Source organism: Zosterops lateralis (genome assembly GCF_965231275.1).
Source record: "Zosterops lateralis genome assembly, chromosome: 6".
Classification (NCBI taxonomy): domain Eukaryota; kingdom Metazoa; phylum Chordata; class Aves; order Passeriformes; family Zosteropidae; genus Zosterops; species Zosterops lateralis.
The window spans coordinates 25,092,931-25,116,988 of NC_139761.1; the positions used below are offsets into that span (position 1 = coordinate 25,092,931).

The window sequence follows — 24,058 nt, forward strand, 5'->3', positions numbered from 1 at the left end:
CTTTTATCTCTAATTCACCATTTCTTACCAGCATCTCATTATAAGGTGCGCAACTCAGTTTAGTAGAAACTATATTTCTGTCATTCCCAAAGAAGGCTACTCATTAAACATACAAACATTTTCACCATGCTCAGTGTGTAGAGAACCACAAAGTCAAAGAACCACAAAAACCAGAAAAGTTTTATTCTGTTTACCCAGCCACAGCTCACATCCTGTGTTATATGACACAAAAGTGTGAACAATAGTTCTATTACCATGTGCCTTATACTCGAAAGCAACTTTACAAACATGCTGAAACTAATGGAAATATTAGAAGATCAAATTTAGATTTCTTGTTTGTAACCCTGAAAAACACTGGATTACATACCTTTTCCTCTTTAAAACTGACCACATCACTGAAATGCATGTATTCACCCTCACTTGATTTGCATTTGCATTGTCTCAATATACATATTAAAAAATAAGTCAAAGCAACCCTTGCAATAAAAACCCAAAACAGAACAAGGTCATAGTTTTCAATTATTTTCAATTTACACTTGTGTAACTTTTAACTCGTAGTTAGAGCTGATAAACTTCTGAGCAGCTATCACTACATTAGAAAAAAAAAATCCCCTCATATTTTCAAAAAGGCTAGGGGAAGTTAAGAAAAATACATTTTCATTCATGTATTTTAAAAAAAGGAATTTCCAGTAGGCATGGGAATTGCCAAGGGAAGAAAGAAACAATCCTTCCTGAAAATTACAAGCACACAAGCGTAGGAAAATTGCCCCATCATGGAAACTGTGGTGCAACTCTGAATGTCACTTCTTTAGTGAGAAGTCTTGGTGCCTACTATGATTACGAGAAGTGATTCATCAATTCTGAAACTATTCTCCTAAAAAAAACAACAAATCAAAACCCAACCAATCAAAAAGAAACTCAGACAGAATGTTTAATGAAAAAGTAATTGAGGAAACCTGTTAAGTCTTTGACCTCAGTTCCTGAACAGCCTAACGGTACGGTTGAAATTTGCTTACAGCCAAACGTAAGAGAAAAAACAAGTCAGAACCAACCCCACGACACACAGATGACCAGAAAGATCTACACAAAATCACTCAACATACAACTTCTTTTTAAGCTGCATTTGCTGTTATAAAACAAGACATGTAGAAATATTTGCAAGGGAAATACTTTAAGCACTTTTTCCTCTACATCATTTATCCAATAGCTAAGTTAGGAGCAAAGATTATGTAAATCTGTCCCATACATACGACTTAGATAAAAAAGCCACAAAACCTGCACAAGGATAAGTGCACTCTCCATCTCTCTCTTTTAACTGTGAAATTTACCCAGACACAGTGTATTGGACTTGCACAGCAAGGATTTGGTAGTGAGGGGGATCCAGGGCTGTCTTCTGTGAGAAGCTATCAGAAGTTACCCCAAGTCCGAAGGAGCCAAAGCCAGCTGGCTCCAAGACTAACCTGCTGTTGGCTGAGGCCAAGCCCATCCACAATGGTGGTAGTGCCTCTGGGATAATGTATTTAAGAAAGAAAAAAAAAAAAAAAAAAAAAAGGAAATTGCAGACAGAGAGGAGTGACAACATGTAAGAGGAACAACTCTGCAGATACTGAGGCAAATGATGGAGGGAAGGAGTTGCCAGAGCTAAGATTCCCCTGCAGCCTGTGGTGAAGACCATGGTGAGGCAGCTGTGCCCCTGTAGCCCATAGACATCCACCTGAAGGAGCTCATGCTGGAGTATGTGGATGCCTGAAGGAGGCTGTGGCCCCGTGTGAAGCCTGTGCTGGGACCAGTGGCACTGTGGAGAAAGGAGCCCACACTGGAGCGGTCTGTTCCTGAGGGACTGCACCTCACATAAGGTGGGCTCCTTGCTGGAGCAGTTTGTGAAGAACTGCAGCCTGTGGAAAGGATTCACTTTGGACAAGTTCCCAGAGGACTGTCTCCCATGGGAGACACATTGGAGCATGTGAGGAGTCCTCCCACTGAGGAAGAAATAGCAGCAGAAACAATGTACTATGAACTGAACACAGACTGCCTTCCCATCTCCCTGTGCCACTGTGGGACAGGTAGAGAACCAGGAATAAAGCAAAACCTGTGAAGGAGGTAGGGGTAAAGTGTTTTGAAGATTTGGCTTTACTACTCAGTATCCTATTTTCATTTGCTTGCTAATAAATTCAGTTAATTTCCCCAAGGTGAGTCTGTTTTGCCCGTGGTGGTAATTGGTGAGTGATCCCTCCCTGCCCTTTCCTTGACCCATAAGCCTTTCATGGTATTTTTTCTCTTCTATGTGTAGCTGAGGAAGGGTGTGATGGAGAGGCTTTGGAGACACTTGGCATCCATCCAGGGCCAGACCACCACAAACGGACATGGTTACAAAGAGCCTCTCCTGCTCACAGATACCACTGCACAGGGCAAACAGACCAGGCCCCCAAAACAAAGGTGAAACAGTATCAGAGAGGCTACATTATTGCAACTGCTGAGTCAATGGTAAAATCATGGCTCCACTTCAAGACCCACAACACCGCTCTCTCATTCACCTGTTCATCCGGCTCACTCCCTCAGAGACCAATTTTGAAAATGGGTGAGAATTTCTTATATATGAATTTGACACGAAACAGTAAAGATCATTTTCATAGACTGTACTTACAGCAACCAAGGGGCCTCATTTCAGCATTCTGTGTATAGACCTGAGAAATATCTGCAATCCTTTTACACAGCATATCCACAGGGATGTCATATCCATACTTGTACTTCCAGTTAGCAGCCTCATAACGGGCTCTCTGCACCTGGGATCTGCTGTCAGCTAGACAAAAAAGAACTAATATTAATTCCACTGAACATGTACCATGTTTATTTCTAGCACTGCATGAGAATATAAATTCCAGGTCCAATTTTACATTGTCTTTAAATATACTCATTAGAACTAGGTAAGTTCTCCAAAACCAGACTGGTGAAATAAATACCTGTCATTCCTGTCATCACACAACCAATGTTTTCAGTAATCTTGAATAAATGAGTCACTGTGTTGGAATCCAGTAACTTGTCCTAAAGAGGAAACAGAAATAATTTAATAGCAAATACTGTCCTTGAAGTAAAAAGAAAACAAATGACAAAATCTGAATCCTCTGTTTTTTACAAAAGAGCCCAAAAGGACCCATAACAGCTAAAAATTGTCTTTCAGGCTTTCCAATTTTTACTGCTGTAGGCTTGCAAAGAAAGAAATTGGAGAATAAGATTAAAACCACAGATCTGGAGAAGGAGAACAAGAAGATGATCAACATCACAGTCCTCTTCCCTCTGAAGAAGCTTTGAGAACCCACATACAAAAGCTTGCTCTCTTATTGCATGCTGCCCTTCAAACATAAAAGAATTCCCCCTCTTTTTCAACAGTACGCCATCACTGAGCTGAAACACTCATGAAAACCTGTTCCACATGCTATAGGTATAATGTTTTCTCAGCAGAAATTAAAGAAATCAGGGAACTGGTTATGGACAACTCAGCCCTTACCAGCCAGAGCAATGAATGCACGCTCAATACAGCAGGGTCAACTTATAATTTAGATTTATCCCTTCAACAACTACAGAGGAAACCAATATTGCAATACTTAGTGACAAAATGTACAATTGAGCATTACATGGAGCTAGAACTTGGAATAAGCAGAATGATAATTAGATATTCAGTTCAAATAGCAGTTTATATGTCAGTGCTAGTAAGTATGAGTATTGCTGAGTCTCACCCCATCTCTTTTTCTCCTCTCCTTCCAGACCTCCCCTCAAAACCAGACTACTTACAGGTACTTTCTTCTGTGTTACAATTACTGCAGAATCCTTCCCACGAACAGCTACAGATGTAAGTCCACCTTGGTTTATGGCCTTAAATGCATATTCTAGAAAAAACACAAATTTTAATAAAAAGCTTGTGTCAGAGACACTAGTACAATTAACTCTGACACATCTTCCCCCAACACACAAATCTCACCAATTTATGGCCTCTTTAGTACTTTAATAATTGTGCAACACTTTGTGTCCTTAAGGTCTTTAGTACAATGTTCACTGACTCTCTTCATAAAACCACTGTCACTGCTTCCTTCAAATATTTCTTCTAATGACTTTTTGTTCAGTTCAAGCTTAACAACAACAGAGTAAATTAGAACAAAAAGGCTGTTCTGAACTTGATCAAAATTGTCCAACCTTAATTACAGTAACCATAAATTCTTACAGAAGAATTTTTGACATGAATTTTAGTATTTTAAAGGATATAAGCTTCTTTTCTCATTTTTTACTGATTAGATGAAAGCTGATAAGATGACACAGGAGGCACAGGAGACAGGTTTTAAGATTACTATCATATTTTCTGACCTGACATTCAAACACTGCAATGTTTTTCTTCACTTTTTGTAGTGAAAGCTACACAGATGCAAATTAAACAGTGTTCTTCATGTAAGTACAATGGATTAAGAAGCAGACACTAAAGTAAGGGTCATGAAATAAATTTCTCCTGATTAATGGTTTCAAAAGCTTAAAGAACAACAAGTTTACAAACTGTTTATCTGGCAATATTTGATAAGCATTCAGGAATTCCTAATATCTGACTAAGTGGCAAGTTTCAGAAGCAGCTAAAGGTATGTGAATTTTTTTGTTAGCTATGCACACAAATCCAGAATTTAGAACATGTCTACAAACAGCATAGTAACTTACTAAAACTATCTCAAAATAATGGCAGCAAGAAACTTGGCTATTTTAAAAGCTTCACTCTACAGAAGAGATTGCACAACTTATAATTAAAGAAGAATAATAATTAGAAGAGTAATAATCTGAAGATGAAAAAAATTTCCAATCTTGCATCTTAATGTTCAATCTGCTGAGTCAGTGTTGAGGAAGGGCTCATTGTTGTGTATTTATGGCACTGTATTTACTACTCTCAGACATCAGAGCATTTACTGGTTACCCAAATGTGCCATAAAGGATGTTTCCCCTTTCCCTCTGTACAACTCTGCTCACGCAGGATGATCAGTGCAAGCCTGCAGCAGAGTACAAAACCCAGTGAGACATGAGCCAGTACTGCCTGCAAACTGGTCATGCTTGAAGCCCCAAGCACAGGCTTTGCAACCCTTGCCTATTTATCTGTGCAACCACCTGAAGGGAGGGTGCAGATGGACAGAGACAGCCTTTTTTAGTGATGCCCAGTGACAAGACCAAATCAGAGGTGACTGGAATAAACTGAAACAGGAGGATCCACCTAAACACTTGAAAACATGTTCTGTTGTGATGGTGACTGAACACTGGAGCAGGCAGCCTGTACTGCTCAAAACCCATCTGGAAACACTGCTGGGCATCCAGCTCTAGGTGGGTGTTCTAGGGGAGAAGCCTGGGGCCACATAATCTCCAGAGGGCTCACCTAACCTCAGCCATTCTGTGGTTCTGTGACACTTAGGTGACAGCAGGAATAGGCGGCTTCACAAATTAGTTTTTGCTCTCAACAACCAGTCTTGCTAAACTGCAGCCCCTTCTGGTGCTATTAACCATCTCCATTGCTCAGGAAACAGGCCAAAAGGTGAAGTGGCTCTTACAATGTAACAAATCCTAGTGCTAGTGCTGCCTTAAGTCTGTTTACTGCTTTGTAAGTATTTCAGCAGCACTGCAGACATTCTCTCTGAAAACACCAGCCCTTTGCTGTCCCCTGAATACATTGCAACAGCCAGAAATTTTACTGTAGTAATTTTCTTCACTTCCCAAAACTCCACTTAAAAGAAATATCACCTTTTAAGATTGAAACTAATAGGTAGCAAGAGAACACTGATGCTCTGAGGGATTTTAACCACAGTAATGTGAAATGATAATAAGTTTTCTAATATGAGATCACTTCAAATGTGTTTTTCTGAGCTCTGGAAGCAGGAGTCAGACCTAAGATGAAGTATAGGCATTTCAGTCCAGTATCCCTATGGTGGAAATCCCTCTTCCCATACTGACAAATTCCAGAAAAAACTCAAGTTTTTAGGCAATCTTAAAGCAACACATGTCCATGCTCATCCTTGACAGCCCCTAGCTAATCATAATCCAGCAAAGAGACAAAGATAAAACAAAACCACCTAGATATGGACATTTGATTACAAGCAAACATGAGATTTCTGCCCATGCTGTGGCCAGATGCTGGCAGAGACACCCATGTGACACCATGCCTGAGTTATCAGCTTGGCTGTGAGTAAAGTGAACTCATTCTTGCTTGAAGTTAACTATGCACATCCACATATTTTTCTTCCTATAGCATATAGGTACTTAAAATAGCTTTAAGACAGCTTCAGGCTGTGTGCAGAAGCTCTCAAATACACATGCAGATACTTGTTTAAAAGGTATGGAGGTGCTACACATTTCTCATACATTAACCTAATGGCTAGATACACACCAAAGGAAGAAAACCAAGGCTACAGGATGCAGAAAACGTGCCAACAAGTGGTACTGTGACAGAGACAATGAAAAGTGATGCAGACTAACCAGTCTGTTTTAATGGCAGTGGAAAGTCGGAGCCCAGGACTCCTCTGTCACAGAACCACTGAAGGCCTGGGTGAGGAAGCACTGTCCTTAACACCCCTGTGTATAAGGGCTAATAAGCATTATACATGCTCCAGATATAAGACAGCACCCATATGTAGGTATCTAGCACAGGTAACTTTCTGTCTGTGTACAGACACCTACACACGGGCACCTTCCTGATTCCTCCTTGCACAAAGGACTGCTCATGACTGGGCCTAATCCACGAGGCCTAATCCATACAGGCTTCTTCCTGGGAAAAACACAAGGGCAGTCACAAAATCTATATGGCTGCCACAGGCAATTCATGCAATCTGACCCCAGCAAGCTCCTTTCCTGGAGAACAGATGGATTTAGGGATATAACATGCAGTGGATGTGAAGCCACTGCAGCTGGGGAAGGCAGCATCAGGATGATGCTGCAAAACAGTCCATCTGTCCCTGTTGTGAGGATCCTCCAGGAGCACTCTCAAACTACTGTGAGCTGTATCCTACACAAGGGGAGCAGAATGCACTTCTGTACAATCTGGAGCACTGCAAAAATAAGAATAACAGAACCAGTGGCCTACAGAAGAAGCTGAAGCTTGGCTTCAGAGTGTTCCAAGAAACCTGAAAACAAAGGATGGTCGCTGCTATCTCACAGGCCACAATACGCAGAACATGCGGCATCATTCAGGTGTAACAAAAAAGCGCCTGAGTCACATCCAAGAACTGATTTTGTCACTCTGGCACGCAGGGTTTGAGGCAGTTCAAATCCCATTTCAAACAGCTATCATAGCTCTCAGATCCCAAAACGCAGTGCTCCGAGGCTCGGCAAGATTCACTCAGAGAAACATTTAAAGGAGACTAAACAGCCTCTGGATAGCTGCAAGTCTGGTCTCCAAGCATCTGAAATCGAACACCGAGGGCTCAGAGGACGTCCCTCCCGGTGGCAGGGAACACTCGAGAGAGCCTCCCCGGCTCTAACTTTTCCTTATCTCATGCGAGGCTCCCCTTCCCCGGGTCCCCAGGCGGCACGGCCGGGACCGCCGCTGCTCCCACCGGGCTTTCCCCACACAGCGCGGGCCCGGGCCAGGCGGGGGCCGGGACTCCCCTCCCCGCACAGGCAGGCCGGGCCCGTGACGGGGCAATTCGGCGGCGGCCCCCGCGGGCCCGGACACGCACCGACTTGGTAGAGGCGGCCCTCGGGCGAGAAGATGGTGATGTGGCGGTCGAAGCCGGCGCTGGAGCCGCGGGACATGGCGGGAGGGGAGCGGAGCGGCGGCCGGGGGGAGCGTTCCGCGTGCAGGGCCCGCCGCAGCCGCAGACACCGCCAGAGCGCTTCCGGGTCGCGCGCCCACCCCGCGCAGGCGCGCGCCGCTCCCGCACAGTCACGGCCCGGCGGCGGCACTGCGCATGCCCGCGCCCCGCGGCCGCGGTGTCGCTCACGGAAACCTCAACGGGCCTGGGGAAATGCCCACAGGAACACCCGGACACGGGATAAAAGTATCCTCCCGGCCTCCAGCAACACTGCATAAAAGTATCGCCAGCCAGCCGGGAAAACAAAACCCCTCCTAAATTCCAAATTATTTCCACGTGCCCTCTTCAATGAGAGTAATTTTAAAGCAAGTACCTCAAAAAAACATGTTTAAGGTATTCATAGGTAATTGTTGCCACAGCTGCGTTATAATGCGATGTTTAAAAGACTTTTTATCGGTGTCCAGTACAAAGGGAAATTCCCCAAATTTGAACTCGTGAATATATGTTCCTTTTTGCCTTTCAACATCTTGGAATTCCCCTGCTCTTTGTGGGAAGGCACTTTAAAAAAAAAAAAGTTAGTCATTAAAAGAGTTGGAAAAGCTGTGTTCTGATATCCAAACCTCTATTTTAAAATTATTATTAGGTGAGCTTATTTGTGTGTGGCACACAATGAAAGTCTGCATTCTCAAACTTCTCAAAATACTTCTCCTTGCTTATTAATGCTATGGCAGAACAATGTCCCACTATTGTTACAAGACTGAGAGTTTGTCCCTTTCATTAGGGAAGGACTTTGTGGGCAGACATGAAATGCTTAAAGGGAACACACAGGACATGAACTCATATGATGCATCCGCTGGGTAAAATGGAGCCAGTCTTATCCAAAGCTTTGTCTCCAAATACGGCCAAAAGGGGAATTCCCAAGGAATTAAGAGTAGAGAGGGCCTTTCATGATACACTCCCTGAATCCCCTCTCAGTCAGACCATCTAGAGGGACTTCCCAAGGCAGGGATAGTGTCTGGTTATTTAGTAACCCTTGCTGGTTTCCTTTCATGAACTTGCTGGTCCCCCTTGAACCCACGTGAACTTCTTGAATCCACCACAGGCCGTGGCAAAGAGTTGGTGAGCATAATGACACCTTGTGTGGTTTTGTCTGAACCTTTTATCTGAACCTTCTATCTGCCAGAACCATTTGATGCTTCTGTACTGACAGCCAACAATGGATCCCTAGGCATTCCTTCCAGAACACTGTCATGGAAAAAAACATAGCAGAGAACAAGCTTGAATGCTGAGTCCTAAAGGAGCTTGTCATGGGAGCTTGTCTCCACTCAGAACTGCAAGTTCTATACAAAAAGATATTCATGTTTCAGTTTCAAACAGGATTTTTGTATGAGACAAATGTGACAAGCCCAGGATATTTCACCTGAGATTATATGTGGAATTTCTATGCTTTGGGGGTAGAAAGGTTTGCATTAAAGTTGTAAGTGCAATGAACAAACACATTTACCACACACAAACTTAAAAATAACTTAGAACACTTTTCCTGTAATTTATACTATTTTTTTGCTTTATAACTTGGAATAGATTTTATAGAAATGTACAAGAATCAGTTTTGTCCTATTTTTGTCTTTAAGAATTTCTGGCTATCCATTTTCATTTAAAAAAATCCATGCATTTCCATCAGTAAACTATTGCAGTGATGCCAAATTCTGTCAGAAACAGCAAATTTAGGAGTGTGAAAGAGCCACAAAACATTCCACTGGTTTTTCCTCATTCTTCCAAACAAATAACTGCTATATGTTCCTCTAACCAACCTCTTGCATTTTATGTGATCAAACAAATTCTAATTAGAGTGAGGAAGTTGTAGGTCTGTGTGTGTCTGGTGAAGGGGAAATGCACCATTTGTCCCCCTTAGCTCCCCTCAACAGAAGTAGACATAGTGCAACACTCTTGCAAGGTCAGCACACAAACTCTGAAGGTACTTTGCAAATCTTGCTTAATTTCTTCTCTGTGTGCAGTTTATACATTTCAGTGTAGATGAAAAGCTTGAGAAAAAAAATAAGATAAAATGCCTAAACTGTAATTCCAACAGGAAAAATCAAGTTTTAATTCAATTCACAAGAATTGCTTGTAAAAATGGAAATAATGGACCTAATTCACCCTCACTGGACCACCACTGATGTTAAGAGATGTATGCAGGAATGATTTTGTCAAAAGCAGCCACTCAATTTTCTTTAGTTACACATTTCACACATTAATCCCATAATTGTCCTGCTGAGTTCTCCTAGCCAGGAACAGTGATTAAAAAAAAAAAAAAAAAAAAAAAAGGCATCTTCAGCTTGTCCAATTACATTCTTCATCATTTCTGCTGAATGCAGAGCCATTTTCTTGGTACTTGATAAGAATATTTTTCCTCAAAAACATCTTTATAGGGAATATGCCATGTATCACCTGTAGTCTGTACCACACAGTCGTAACGGAGAGCAGGCTGTCGGGAAAAAACAGAGGAAAAGCTTTTTTTAGACTTTATACAACATATTACTAAAATATCAATTACAGGTTATTCCAATGCTTACCTTAGAAGTCTCCACAGTTTTATCTCTTAAAACCTCTCATTTTATTTTCTTATACAAAACAAATACTAAATTTTAGTACTGGAAGAGAAACTAAACTATCTTCTAGTATTTTGTGGTCTAGAAGTCATTATAAATTCTGGCTTCAACCAGCAGCAGGTAATAATGATTTCAGCATAATGCACTCAATTACTAGAAATGACAAAATGATTGTTGTTTTGTTCAGTTAAATGAAATCATATGGGAATTACTCAGGATGTGGAGTTTATAGGCTTGAATATAGGATTTAATGACACTAATGACATCTTGTATTTGTTCTCCCAGTCTGTCTCTTTACAGAGCTGACTTGTTCTGTCCCAAGGAGAAGTAAGAAAAGGGTTTATCACTAACTCTTTCAGAAGCATCTGGTTGAACAAATAGAATAAACAATTTTTCAGGTCTATTATGTTGCAGGTATACTAACTCAACATATATAAGACGAATACAAAAGATACATTACTGGCTGGTAATTATGGTTCCCAGGACATAATAGCACTCTCTAGGTACAGCCTTGGAAGTCTACTTTCCTGTGGTAGCTTCCAGAATAACCTAGAAGACAGCTACGACTGGAAATATCAACCACCCTAATCACTTGTATGGGAATTAAGATGTGAAAATTAGTAGTGTCTTTGTACAAAAGAAAGAAACAAGGCTTAGCTAAAGCTGTGTTACTCAGATAACCCACCAGTCATTATTTGGCTCCATAAGAAGAAATGTATATGGCAACAAAGAATGAAAGGCTGTCATTCTTACAAACTGCTCTCTGTTTGTACTCATGAATGTTATTTTACAATTTTAACCGGAGAAGGAAGAATAATCTGCATAGGTGCAGTATTGCTTTAAGCAATACAGACAGACTAAAAAAAAACCCCAAAAAACTGCATACAGAATGTCACAGAATACTGAAATACCTGTATTTTTCTGCTTCTTTAAAATAAAGATGAAAGAAATCTATTGTAAAATTATAAGTATGATATTTTATAATAGTGCTGCAGAAGAGAATAAGGGATTTCAAAGTTTAAAACAAATTAAAACATTGGCATTCAAGTTTTACTGAGGCCAGTAATGGTTACAGAGTTTCCAGCACTGGAAAGATTTGTATACATAAATGTCTATTTACATTTACATTTTAAACATTTAGGTAGCACTTCTTGGCTCCCTCTTACAATTTTCTTGTTTGTGGCATGCTTTGTGAATCCAGAGAATTTTCAGTTAACATGGGAGTTTTGAGCGCATTGGTACAAAGCCATTTCTTATACTTCAACAAGATATTTTGAAATAATGTATCTTCAATGAATATGCCCTGTGTGTTTTCTGACTGCAGCAGGAAAACTTACCAAAAAATGTATACTCTTTCCTTCTGCAGAAGGGAAGAACACTATCTGGTGCCCACGCTGCCACTTACGGAACAGGTGACGTGTCCCACTGTCAGGGAGACAGGCCTTGTGATCCCGGAGGAAGTCTCTCGTAACAAACCTGCAATGCTTGCCTGATCGGAGAGTGGCATATAACAAGAAGGCATCATCTTCAGAGCTTCACAAAACAAATGGAAAAGACAGATGTCATTCACAAGGCAGTAAGTAGTTGCAGAAAGTGATTCAAATGCTGATCAGGATTTATTCATCAGCAACACTGAAAATTCCTACCACTACTCTAGTTCCCCATAGAATAAAAAATTGCTTACCACAGGGCACCAAAAGCTAGAGTGCAACAAACATTAATTGTATGCTACTTAGAGCACTTTTTTCCTCTTATCACAATCTGATAATAAAATATAATCTCCTGCCACAAAGTTTAACAATACCGTGCTATGTGTAACAAAACTGCTAAAACTCAACCGTGTACTCTCACACAGCAGCAGACCACAACTGCACACTGATGCTACCAGAAATTCTGTACGTTCAGGGCACCGTGCTCTTGGCAGTGGTTTCATCAATCATATATCTAATAAATCATAGAGCTGTCAATATGATTCTAAGTGATGAAAGTCTTCATAATGCAACTTTTTATGTACTTTTGAAGCAAATATAGCAAGGGATATGTTTCTTTCATACACACAGAGATACTAGTAATGGTACTAAAAACTAGAGAAAAATGCACATACATCAGGTGTTGGTCTCTATTATATTGAGCCATTTTCTTCAACTTACATATTTTCAGCAAAGAAGAAGTCTGCCTTATTCTGCATCTCCTTCATAATTTCTCTTTTCCAATTTGAAGAGTTCATCAGCATATGTTTGCGCCCCAGCACAAGCAACCGGCTATTCTCTTTTGCCAGGCAGTTGACAGCATCAGACAGCTGAGAAAACAAAGCAAACCCAAAGATTTTCTTAGCTATAAAAACAGAGTGACAGGGAATAAATACTTTCATGTGTGTCTCACCTAAAGGGACCTTTTTTCTAGACTACTCTCGTTTTACACAGTTCTTAAGTGCAATGTGAATTAAGCAGATAACTAATTTAATTCCTTAATCACAAAGAAAAAGAAACAAACAACAAATCAATTCATTGAAGAAAGCTACTCTCAACCACACAGAAAATAGAGTGCTTTTATACTCCAGCTCTTGCAGTTCATATGACATGAACGACCTCGGGCAGAGTTGTATGGAGATGTCAGAAGTTCCAAGTCAGCCGAGGGAAGTGAATCACGCTGGGATCTCAGTGATACCCACTTGTGGTCACAGAGCACCGGGAGCTGTGAGCACGGCGCCTCCCCAGCCCCACCTGCTGGACTTGACACGGCCCGGGCTGCCCAGTGGGGAGCGGCAGGACATGGAAATCCGTGACCTCGGGATTAAGGCTTTATTTTAAAACCACACCCAGATTAGCCGCCCACTTGTGAACCAACATACTGAGGTGGTAAACTCACTTCAGAGGGACTTTTCAGCAGTCTCTTAGGGCTGTGCCTGTCCTGAAAAACAAGTGTTTCTCAGGAACTTGTGCCTGGGACTTTGCCTCCCTGCTTCACCCCGACTGAGCTCACAGAGGACAAAGGTTCTGGCTTTCAGCATCCATGTTATTACTGTGGACTGCTCACAAAACAGTGGCATTTCAGTTCGACCCAGAAAGACAAGAATTCTTTCTTGAGATTGATGCATCATATTTGATGCGTCATATTTGAAAGACAAGGGCAGTATGCTCAACCACCAGGGAAAGGTATTTCCTATTTTTTACCTGCATTTGCTGCCACTATTTGCCAACATACAATCTCCTGATTATTCCTTAATCCTTCCTGCTTTTCTAGCTACTTCCCTCTTCCTTGTTACTTTTTGTCCCTTTAATACATTCAATTGCCCTTCTCCTTCTCTTGCTCTTTTCTCTCCTTTCCTCCTATTTGTGATCTTTCTCGTTTTTTGGTATAATTTACTTTTGGTTCAGGGGCTAGAAAGAATTGTTCATGTAACTCTTGTGTGCCATTTTACAACACATTTATTTGCATCTACCTGCAAGTACCAGGAGGAAGTGGTGGCCCCATTCAGCCTTCTCTCAAGCTGCACAATCTCACTACTTCTGTTGTGTCAGATCTATATCACAACTACACATAAGATCACTGATCCAACAGAAGACTTTTTTGAAGGTTTGAGCTTGCAGCAACCCAACAGACAGACTTGAGCCACAGGTTCAATGACTGATGGGAACACATCGCTGGAAATGTTGAGGACAGGAGGTGTGGGACTGCCCTGCACAGGCAAGGATCTGCAGATGGCTCAAATTAAGTATGCTATAAAACTGGACCTGAGATCTGGGAGAGGAAGCCAGAAGATTTTCTACATTAATTTTAACTGCTGAGCTATAAACAGCTATTGCTGTTGCCAGTATTGATTCTCAGGGACTAAAGGCTCTGTTTTCGTACAGATATAGGAGCTTGGTGCTAATCAAAAGCACAAACTTTTAACAGTACCTACTGGAACTGACTTCCTGCTTCCTGGAGATCACACTGGATATTGGCTACACATGTATACAGTCTACTTTTCCCTGGTTAAACAAACAGAACATAATGTGAGCAGGAAAAGGCCAAATGCAATAACTTCTCATGCACTGAACCAGTCCTGCAAATAGCTGGATTCAACTACCAAAGGAGAATTAAGTTGGTTAATCTGAGTTCATTAAAGCTAATAAAAGTTAGGAATGTAGCTACTGTATCCACAGACTTTTTCATGTACAGAAGTCAACAGTGAAGAAATAATAACCATGAGTAACTTCAGCAAATCCTTAAGAATTCCAAATGAAAATACTTTTTCTTTTTGCCTAATGTTTTGCCACATTAAGGGAAGGTTAGCAAAAATCACATAAAAAAAGTTAAAACCCAGCAGTTCCCGATACAGATTTGCCAACAGTAGCTATTACCAAGTTTATAAAGGACTTAAGTGCCTTGGATCCAGCTCCTGTAGGTGTTTCTTTCTGGAGGTTGTAACTAGCGGCACTTTGTACCTGTTAGTCATGTGGACTTTCTTGTCCTACATATTATTAGCATATGAGGTTTTCTAGTGTGAAGTGCTTCTGGGAGAAAATTGAGAGGTTGGTATAAATTATCTACAGCAATGGAAAAACTCAAACCAGGCTTAAAATGTAGCAAAATTAAAGGGAGTCAGCATTTTAAGATTTTGAAACTTCTGCTTACATAATAACCCACTGTCCCTCCTCTACTTAACACAGAGATTAACCTTACTTACACTACTAAAATACAGAAGATAGATTTTTTTTTTTTTCATAAGATAAAAGTAATTTTGTTCTGCCCACCCCCCTTATCTGGCACAACTTTCCTAAAGAGCTTTTTCTTTCACTTTAGGCTTGGGCACTTAATGGAGGTGGTCTACAAGGAGTCACAGAACTTACATGGCGAGTTTCCTAAGTGTGTCTACTCCCACGCCTGGCTGCTTCTCAAGAAAGGAAGATGTGACACACTAACACTTGTTTCAGTCACAGAGGAAACTAACTGAACACAATGGTGTTAATACAAAAACAGCAGGAGTGATCTCTCATTTAAAAAGTCAAGGGTATTTTATTCATCTAGCATTTTCACAAGTTGCATGAGTGTAATGGAGCACAAGGAACATAGATTAATTACTCTAACTCATACAAGAAACTATGAGCAGAGCAGGATATGGATTTCCTAAGACTTCACTGCCAGTCCTTTTCTGATCACTAGATCACACTGTGCCACGTGTTCCCAGTTTCAAGGGTTAGCTTTAGGTAGGACAGCCTTTCTCACTAGATGCTACTGGTAGATTCCCACTTGTGAAATGGGAAATCCCTACACACTGCTGCTGGGAGGCACACCACTCAGTGATTCAGCAAAAGGTGACTCACCTATATACACATATTGCATGAAGAAGTAACCACCAGAAATAATTAAATCACATTTTTTATGAATAAATCATGTTTGACATTGCTTAAACATTTGGGTTCACTGACATTTAAAAGCAAAACTCACCTACAGGTTATCTGCTAATAAGAGCAAGAAACTCCTCTATAATTGCCATTTTCACCTGTTGCTAGTGCTGTCTCCCACCCAACCGAAGCTGTGAAACTGCAGAAGAAACCCCGACACAGCCCACAGTTCAGAGCTGCCATTACTGTACTGTCAGGCAGGGCTGAGCATGATCAGTGTCTCCAAAGTTTAGCCAGCAACTGGAGCCAGTCAAAAGAGGCAATTGTCCCACTTCACTCTTCACTGGTGTGGCCTCACCAGTCCAGGGTATAGTTTTGGGTGCCACAATATTAAAAATACATTGAGCTATTAAAGAGCATCCACAGGAGAGCAACAAAGATGGTGAAGGGGCTGGAGGTGAGGCTGTATGAGCAGCACAGAGGTCACTTGGTCTGTTCAGCCTGGAGGAGACTGAGGGGAGACCTCACTGCAGTTACAACTTCCTTGGTGGAGGGGGGGAAGTGGAGGAGCGGGCACTGATCTCTTTGGTGACCAGTGACAGGACCCAAGGGAATGGCCTGAAGCTGGGTAAGGGGAGGTTTAGATTAGATACTGGGAAAAGCTTCTCCCCCTAGAGGGTGGTTGAGCACTGAAACAGGCTCCCCAGAGAAGTGGTCACAGCACCAAGCCTGACAGAGTTCAACAAGCATTTGGGCAACACTGTCAGGGACATGGTGTGATTCTTTGGGTGTTTTGCACGGGGCCAGGAGTTGGGACTTCGATGATCCGTGTAGGTCCCTTCCACCTCAGGACATTCTATGATTCTATAATAAATTCCTCTCATGACTACATTTATTTAAGAGTTTCACCATTTTTGGTTACCTTTTCTCATACTGTAGATCAAGAAAATAAGTTCAAGAAAAACCTGTTTACTTCAGTCCTACACACAAGAGAGACACGAGGAGAAGCCCAAGATTTTTCCCACAGGCTCAGGGAAGGCATGTGTGCTGCTTGCAAGAAAGGCTGGACTTTCTCACTGAGTCTGGTAATTTCACCAAGCCACATTCAAGATCATTACCACAGCACCAAATAAAAATGCTTCCTATATTCTCTACATTATTATTGACAGTGTAAATTAGTCTCAAGTCCTCTTAACTCAAATACAGGGGCAGTATACACATTTCTTGATTTCTCTGGAGTTTATCTGTCCCTAACTAGTGAGGGAGTAGCTACTTCAAAGGGAAAGCAGTGACGGATGAATAAGTAACAGTCACTAAGATTAATCAGCCTGGTTTACTTTCTGCTCTTTAGACAGTTAGCAGCTACCTCTTGGCAATCATCCCTTACAACACCAGGGATCTCTGCAATACTGCAGAAACAATATTGTTGGGAATATTTGTATCCTCTCTTACAGTAAGACTATTTAGATTGATGTGACACATCATCATGCAAAACTCTACCAGGGACAGCCCTTCACACATCAATGATGGCAATCACACAATGTTTAACATGTTTTAACCTGTCTGCATTGACTCTGCGTCTGGAATTGACTGATCCTCTCTTGACACATTCACTACAGATATGTCTTAACTCCCTATCACAATTCATTAAAATTTGCACATTTTTAGTTGTTAGCTTTAACAGTCAACATGATTAATCAAAGACAGATTATTGATTGAGCAGGAAAACTAAACCACAGAAGCCGATTCCCAAGTTGATTTACTACAGATTGAAGATGGTACAGTAGCCTCATTTGCTCAGATGAGGCAATGCCTAAATATAGCTGTGCTACTTGCAGATTAAGTCTGTATTCAGAGACTGAAGATGCTTTTGCAGCATCCAGGTCCAAACTGACTGGTACCAAGTGTGTACTAAGACACCTGGTGATCCTCCACAATCCAGTGTTCCCACTGCCTGAAGGATTTGGCTCAATTTTAACACTGGGTGAATGTAAACACATTACTTTCAGGTCCAAACTGACTACAGCAATACTCCATGGACTATGACCAAGCTAATGAACCATCCTGAATCCCGAGTAGTGGGGAGAATGAAACAGAGTAACTGTAAATACACTCAAGTCAGATACAGAAGCAATAGCACAACTTATATTTTTCTGTATTCGTGGTAGCCTGGCTGTTATGTCAGTAATGGGGATATCTTTAATTACAACTCCATTTGATTTCAACTGAAGATGCAATCTGCTCAAGACAATCCCTGAAACAATTCTGAATGTAGAAGTAATATGTTTGTAAATAGTCTCTGACACTGCATTCTGCTATATTATAAACTGTAGGTAAAGTTTCCAATTTCAAACAATCTTGAAGAGCCATCCCTGTCTTTTATTCTAATGATAAGCTCAGAGAACAGCACAATACAAACCAAAACTGTAAATCAACCTCAGATTTAGTAAGACTATTATGAATTTGTCCTGCGTAGATAGGGAGGGATAGGTGCCAATCCTTCCCAGCAGAGAGCCATAGAAGAAAAAAAAAAAAAAATTGAAACAGGTATTTTCTAATGAGTTATATCTTGCTCTGTCTTATTCCCAAGAGGCACAAGAAGTAATCTGATGGACAGTAAAGTGGTATTTCCTATGAGAATTAACAGAATCACAGTGGGATGCATGCAGAGAGTGAAGAAATATATACACAATTTAAACATGGAATTAAAGTGTGTGTATGACATGATGGGAAGGTGAGCAAGGGACTGTCAGGTAGAGGAGCCATTAACTTTTTGGAATCTGGCTTTTTAGAATGGGCTGTCATTTTTAAAAGATCTCAGCCACTTTGTCAGACCTTACACCTGAGAAACCTTTTAGTATGAACATTCTTGCTCACACTTTTTGAATGTCTCCACTTTTGAATGGTAATATTTTCATCATCATAATCTATAGATGAAGTTCATCCACAAATAAAAATAAGAAAAATAGGTAGTAACAATAGATAACAATAGCATGCTATTAAATGAACAATGCAAAGAACTCTAAAAATTATGACTAAAGAAGATACAGACATTTGAGGAATTGCTGAATTTTATAATATAAGCTGCAAAAGAGAAAAACAGGCATATTTTTGACTCTTAAAATTTAAGAAATACACAGACAAATATTCTTCAGTTGTCTAACTGCATTTTTGGAAGTTGAATATTGTAGGTTACTTCAGTGCCAGTCAAGTTTCTAAATCCAAAAGTTTTGTTAAGCAGCTACAATATAATTTTATTTCCCAATCATTTACTAAAAATCTAATGTTGATTTAAATGAACAAGCAGACCCTTTGATGTTGTGTCAGCAATTATGAAGTAGGAATAAAGATGGAAGAGAAGGGGTGAATCTAAAATTCAAAGCAGCATTCTGCTGGGATAACAAGTGGGAAATGTCCATTTCACCATTAACTATAGCCCAGTGCTAACAACTAACTTTTTTCTATTTTAATTAAAACTTAACATTTTCTATTTTAGTTGTGGACTGGCAGTAAACCATTTTTTTTCATGAACTTCAATTTTCTGAATGTCTTCCTTTCTAGTCATGTAGAAGGACAAAGGTGTTTGTCCTTTTCTCATCTTCCCTGAGGTATTTATTTTCCATAGCTGATACCACTGTATACTTTTATCTCCTCTCTTACTCATCTTCTTTCTTGTAACAAAGAATAAATACCAAGATCTTGACAATGCATAAGGTGGAGCTTATGTGGATTTGATTTTATCCAGACATCTCCTGAGAACCTACTATTTCGTACCAAAACCTGGGGATTTACCAAATATTAAAAAGTCCTAACCCTCCACACCAAGGAGAGGATTTAGGTGATATTATCTGTCTGTGATTACACAAAACAAGGAAGAGAAACATGTAAAACCTGAAAGTGTTCCCTTTGCATTTCCACATATCAATACTATCCTTTGTTCTCATCCTTGAATTCTTTTTGCTTGCACGGCTGTTTCATCAACAGTATTTTCTTAGTGATCACTACACACTGCTTCATTGCACCAATATTACACATATATCATCTCTATATTCTTGAGGAAGAAAGTTAAATAAAAAGTAAAAAGTATGAGGTTTTAATTGTTCTTGCATAAGCTTCCGAGGTGAAACTTTACCTGTCTGAGCCACTGACTGTAAGTGGAATAATTTTCCCAACTGAAGTCACAGCTTCAGGGGTCCGCCTTCATTCGCTGAAAATCCAGTCTTTGCAGCTACATTGATACTCTTGCTTTTCTACCATTACCAGAACATTGTATACAAAGACTTAAGGAAATATGGGAGTTCTTCTTACCATGTTTCATTTTAGAAACAAGGTAAAAATGTATTTACTTTGTTCATGGGAAACAAACTAGAAACAATGTAACTATTAAAAACGAACATTTGTGACCCCAACGGAGCTACGCCACTCTTAAGATTTTCTGAGTGGGTCAGAAGCTATATTTAAGTAGTGAAAATCCAAAATGTGAGCAGGATCTCCAGGTGGTGGTGGTGGCAGTGGTGATGGGATGTTATGAAAATGAAAGCATGAGCTTGACTGATCCTTTCCATAGGTAGGAAATAACTCAGTGCAGGACTGAAATTGGGTTTGTAAGACTGAAACTGACAGTTGAAAAGGTACAAACACTTCAGCTCTCACCATGTTCCTATGCAGATGTCTGTACAACGTGACTAACCTAGTCTGATGTTAAGTGTTTTCCCCATGTCCTGTTTGTGGTTCAAAAAGTCCCAGGCAGTACTTTTGTCCTTTGAGGAAAGGTCCTGCAGCAGCTGGGGATATCACTGTTACAGCAGGCACAGCCATGATGCTGTTATGGTATATTAAACCTACACTTCTGCAGAGATGTCCCACATTTCAATAAATTTGACAGTTACACAAACACTTTAACATAAGGACTATTTCTACACTCACAGGACAAGAGACATCCAGGTAGAACGAGATGATAACCAAGGAAACATCAGTAAATTGACAACTTGCAGTTGAAAAAAAGCATCAGAGTGCAACATGCAGCAAATACTTAAAACACAATTTTCACACTGCCTTTCTGCTGTTTCTCAGTAGTACTATTTTCCAATTGCCTGCTACAGATTGTTATACAGAGGTTACCTTCAAAACTTTTATACATCTTCGAAAATGATTGTTTCAATAAGAACCTTTGCAGCTCTTAACGCTGCAATAAATACATCAACAAACACTACTGAAATGAGTGGTGATTTCTCTGTGAAGGTCAGAAAGAGGAATATTTTGTTTACTATGAAAGAGAGCATATAAATGTTCTTCAACACTACAAAAATCAGCAGAAGCAAACTAAAGCACAAAGGTCTGAGATGGAGGAGCAGCTGTGTGGTCAGAATCACACCCTATCTGTCCTGGGCCAACCATGAAACCATGGCTTTCAGCAAAGGAGGAACCTAGGAAGGAATCTGTTCAATATTGCTAAGAGAATAACTGGTATTTACCAGATTGGAAAAAACCCAGGGGACTTTCATATCCATCAGTACACCTTGCACTGTCAGTACCATGAGGCAGAGGTTCAACTGTCTCAGCTGGGTCAAGGCTTACCCTGGCAAGAAACTCATTGTTCCTACAAAACCAACAAAAATCTGATGCAGTGTAACGCAGCTGATGTAAAATGTGGGTCAGCATTATTTATCTTACACAATCATTAGTTTTGTTTGTGCATTATTGCAGGCTCATGCCATTTTACTACTAGTAACATTGCCAGCAGTGTCCGCACCTGGGGATCCTAGGCAGCAAAAGTCTGAAAGCTCACCATGACAGTAGAGCCCATAAGATCTAATTTTTGTACTTTGATGCTTTTCACGTTAGTATATTGGTAGCAGTCTGCAATACTCAATAGTTGGACAGTGGGCAGGCCACTGTTTTAGCTGAATTATTTTTCTTTTAACTCATTAGATACAGCAATTTGACAAATAATACTGTCAGCTCCCACAAATTAATTATAGATGATATTTGGCATTTGTCTAAAGGCTCAGCCTCCTGGGAACAACTGGTTATATAAAAAACTTTGTATACTTAGCCATTTTTTCTCCTTGTCAAGAGAAGCAAGCTTGAGAATATGAAAATATGACCACCAGAAAGGCTTGGGCAGCAGAAGCCAAATAAGAACCACTCCCAAGCCCCAGCCTTATTTCATAAAAGCATCTATTTTTTAAAGGAACTTTTGGGTTGGGGACTCAGAATTACAGTTTCCAGGTGTTTATACAACTATATCAGCCAGCACTTTTGAGGAATTATGTTGCATCTTTCCCTCTTTTGTCCATTTCCCTGGAAAAAATGTAGATACCAGCTAACAACTCTGGAGCATTCAGGACTGAACATCAGTGCTCAAGTTCAAGACAGAACTATAATTTCAGAAGTGTTTTGTTTACCAAATTTATCAGATAGCAAATGGTTGAAACTGTGTTTTATTACTGGTTATGTTAACTAGGCTGGTGGACTAAACAGGCTTGTGGAAATGAGAGTGGGTGGGATGACAAAAAGAAATCCCTAACCTATAGCATTCAAATTTCTGAAAACCCATTTGGGAATGCCCATTCAATGGAAAGTTAAGGGATTTCACTCTTTAAGGCATGATGTGGAGATACGTACATATAAATTAGAAGTGAAAATGTCAGAAGCCTCCAGTTCTTTAAGACACTTTCTCTCACCGTTGAGACTTACGGCCATTCCACATAAACAGATTTAAACAGCGCAGTGCAATGTTTTACAGGGACATCAGGTACATGACTTCTGATGATGAAAGCAGCAGAGTGACATTAATGTTGAATGAGCCCAGGGTAACTACTCCTCATACAGAGCATGGTAAATCAACATCAAATCAACACCATTAAGACTGTCTGGTTTTGCTCTATGATTACTTGTGACGCTCTTACTACTACTTCATTTTATTTATTCAAATGTGTGGCAACTTAGGGCTATGGTAGAAGAAAACTCTTATCAATCAATCAATCAATTAATCAATCCATCAGTAGTATAGGTAGTATTCAAGAAATAGGTATTCCACTGTACTTAAGCTTGCATTGAATGTAGAAGCTCAAACTCCAGAGAACCACAGCTCTAACGAACACCTGCACCATACTTCCACTTTTTTTTGTTTGGTTTTTTGGTTTTGTTTTTTTAGTGTATAATGTAAGCACTACCTAGTTTACCAAAGTATCTCACAATTAGGAAATAAACAAGGAGAGAAGGCATCAGCAAGGTTGATCTTCCCACACTGGTATACCAGGTAAGTCAGGAAGAACTTCTGAATAACAACTACTTCAGAACCTGTGGAACTGAACTGGCTTTTAGCTGCTGTTCGAGAGCTTATGGCACACACTGTACACAGCTCGCTCAGTCAGGTCAACTTGACTCCTTCAAAGCTCAAGACTCAAAAGTTCAAAATACAGAAGAGACAGAACTATTACTGCCAACTCACTGCTTCCTTTTTGTTGTGCATAGAAGCGAGCAGGTAAATGGGTGAATGCCAGACAATAAGGACAGTCATAAGCATCACTAATACTTTCTGATTTATCTAAGAGGTAAGTTGGTATCAACAATATAACAGAAGCACAAGTCCAGTTTTAACAGTCACTACAGGAAGCATTGTGCAAGGATAGGACAATACAGCAGCTGGAAATGCTAGAAACTACTTGTGAAAAATTAGAAGGAATTAATACTTCATTAAACTGGTTGGAAAATAGAGTACCTAATGTTTACATAATTTTGACAACCTCTTTAGCTTCTGACTCACTATAATTCAATGCATGTTTCCATCTAGAACTGCAAAAATAACTACTCAGATCATTAAAGAACTGACCAGTGAAAAATAAATCAGGAAGAAACAGCATCACAAGCTATTATCTCTGGGTGGAAAGGAAGTAGATGCATGTAAAAATTAGTATGTATGTAAAATACTTGAAATAGAGAATTTCTCATTAAGAATAAGGTTTCCTAAGAATGATATGGGGCAAATAGTTACAATGCCAGAGATAAAACATTCAAAGTGATTTTAAAATGAAATTTTGGGGGATCATATTTAGGAAATAGTAATTACAGAACAGAAGATTTGAATGTTTATTTTATGGAGATGTACAGAAAAATGACAACACCAACACAAATGATGCTTTAGAAGGCCATTTCTTCATCTAAAGGTTACTTTAGATTAGTAATTAAATCACTAAATTAATAGGTACAAGTACTAATTTTTAAGATCTTGAGTTATTTTTTTTGGAGAATGGGAGTGAAGATTTCTATTGTACAACAGTTACTTTCCTGAAAACTTGAAGAGCAGCAGCAAAGGTAGCCACAGTTATCTTATTATGTTCTTGGTACTGGT

At 40.1% G+C, this 24,058-nt stretch overlaps 2 protein-coding genes across 3 annotated transcripts in view; both read right to left on the minus strand.

Moving 5' to 3' along the window:
- The window catches only part of PSMA6 (proteasome 20S subunit alpha 6), a 52,128-nt gene that overhangs the window by 2,822 nt on the left and 25,248 nt on the right, over nt 1–24,058 (minus strand). Inside the window, exons 2-5 of one of the 2 annotated variants that reach the window (XM_083863577.1) lie at nt 7,689–7,780; nt 3,790–3,884; nt 2,961–3,042; nt 2,645–2,800 (exon numbers count right to left, since the gene is read on the minus strand). In XM_083863577.1, coding sequence (XP_083719703.1) covers nt 2,645–2,800; nt 2,961–3,042; nt 3,790–3,884; nt 7,689–7,764 — 409 coding nt within the window. In that variant the 5' untranslated portion in view covers nt 7,765–7,780. Of the gene's footprint in view, nt 1–2,644; nt 2,801–2,960; nt 3,043–3,789; nt 3,885–7,688; nt 7,837–24,058 lie in introns of those variants that run through there. The other variant, XM_083863576.1, reaches the window with a different exon arrangement.
- The window catches only part of PRORP (protein only RNase P catalytic subunit), a 39,518-nt gene continuing 24,785 nt past the window's right edge, over nt 9,326–24,058 (minus strand). Inside the window, exons 6-8 of the mRNA XM_083862999.1 lie at nt 12,523–12,671; nt 11,710–11,905; nt 9,326–10,248 (exon numbers count right to left, since the gene is read on the minus strand). Coding sequence (XP_083719125.1) covers nt 10,120–10,248; nt 11,710–11,905; nt 12,523–12,671 — 474 coding nt within the window. The 3' untranslated portion in view covers nt 9,326–10,119. The remainder of the gene's footprint in view (nt 10,249–11,709; nt 11,906–12,522; nt 12,672–24,058) is intronic.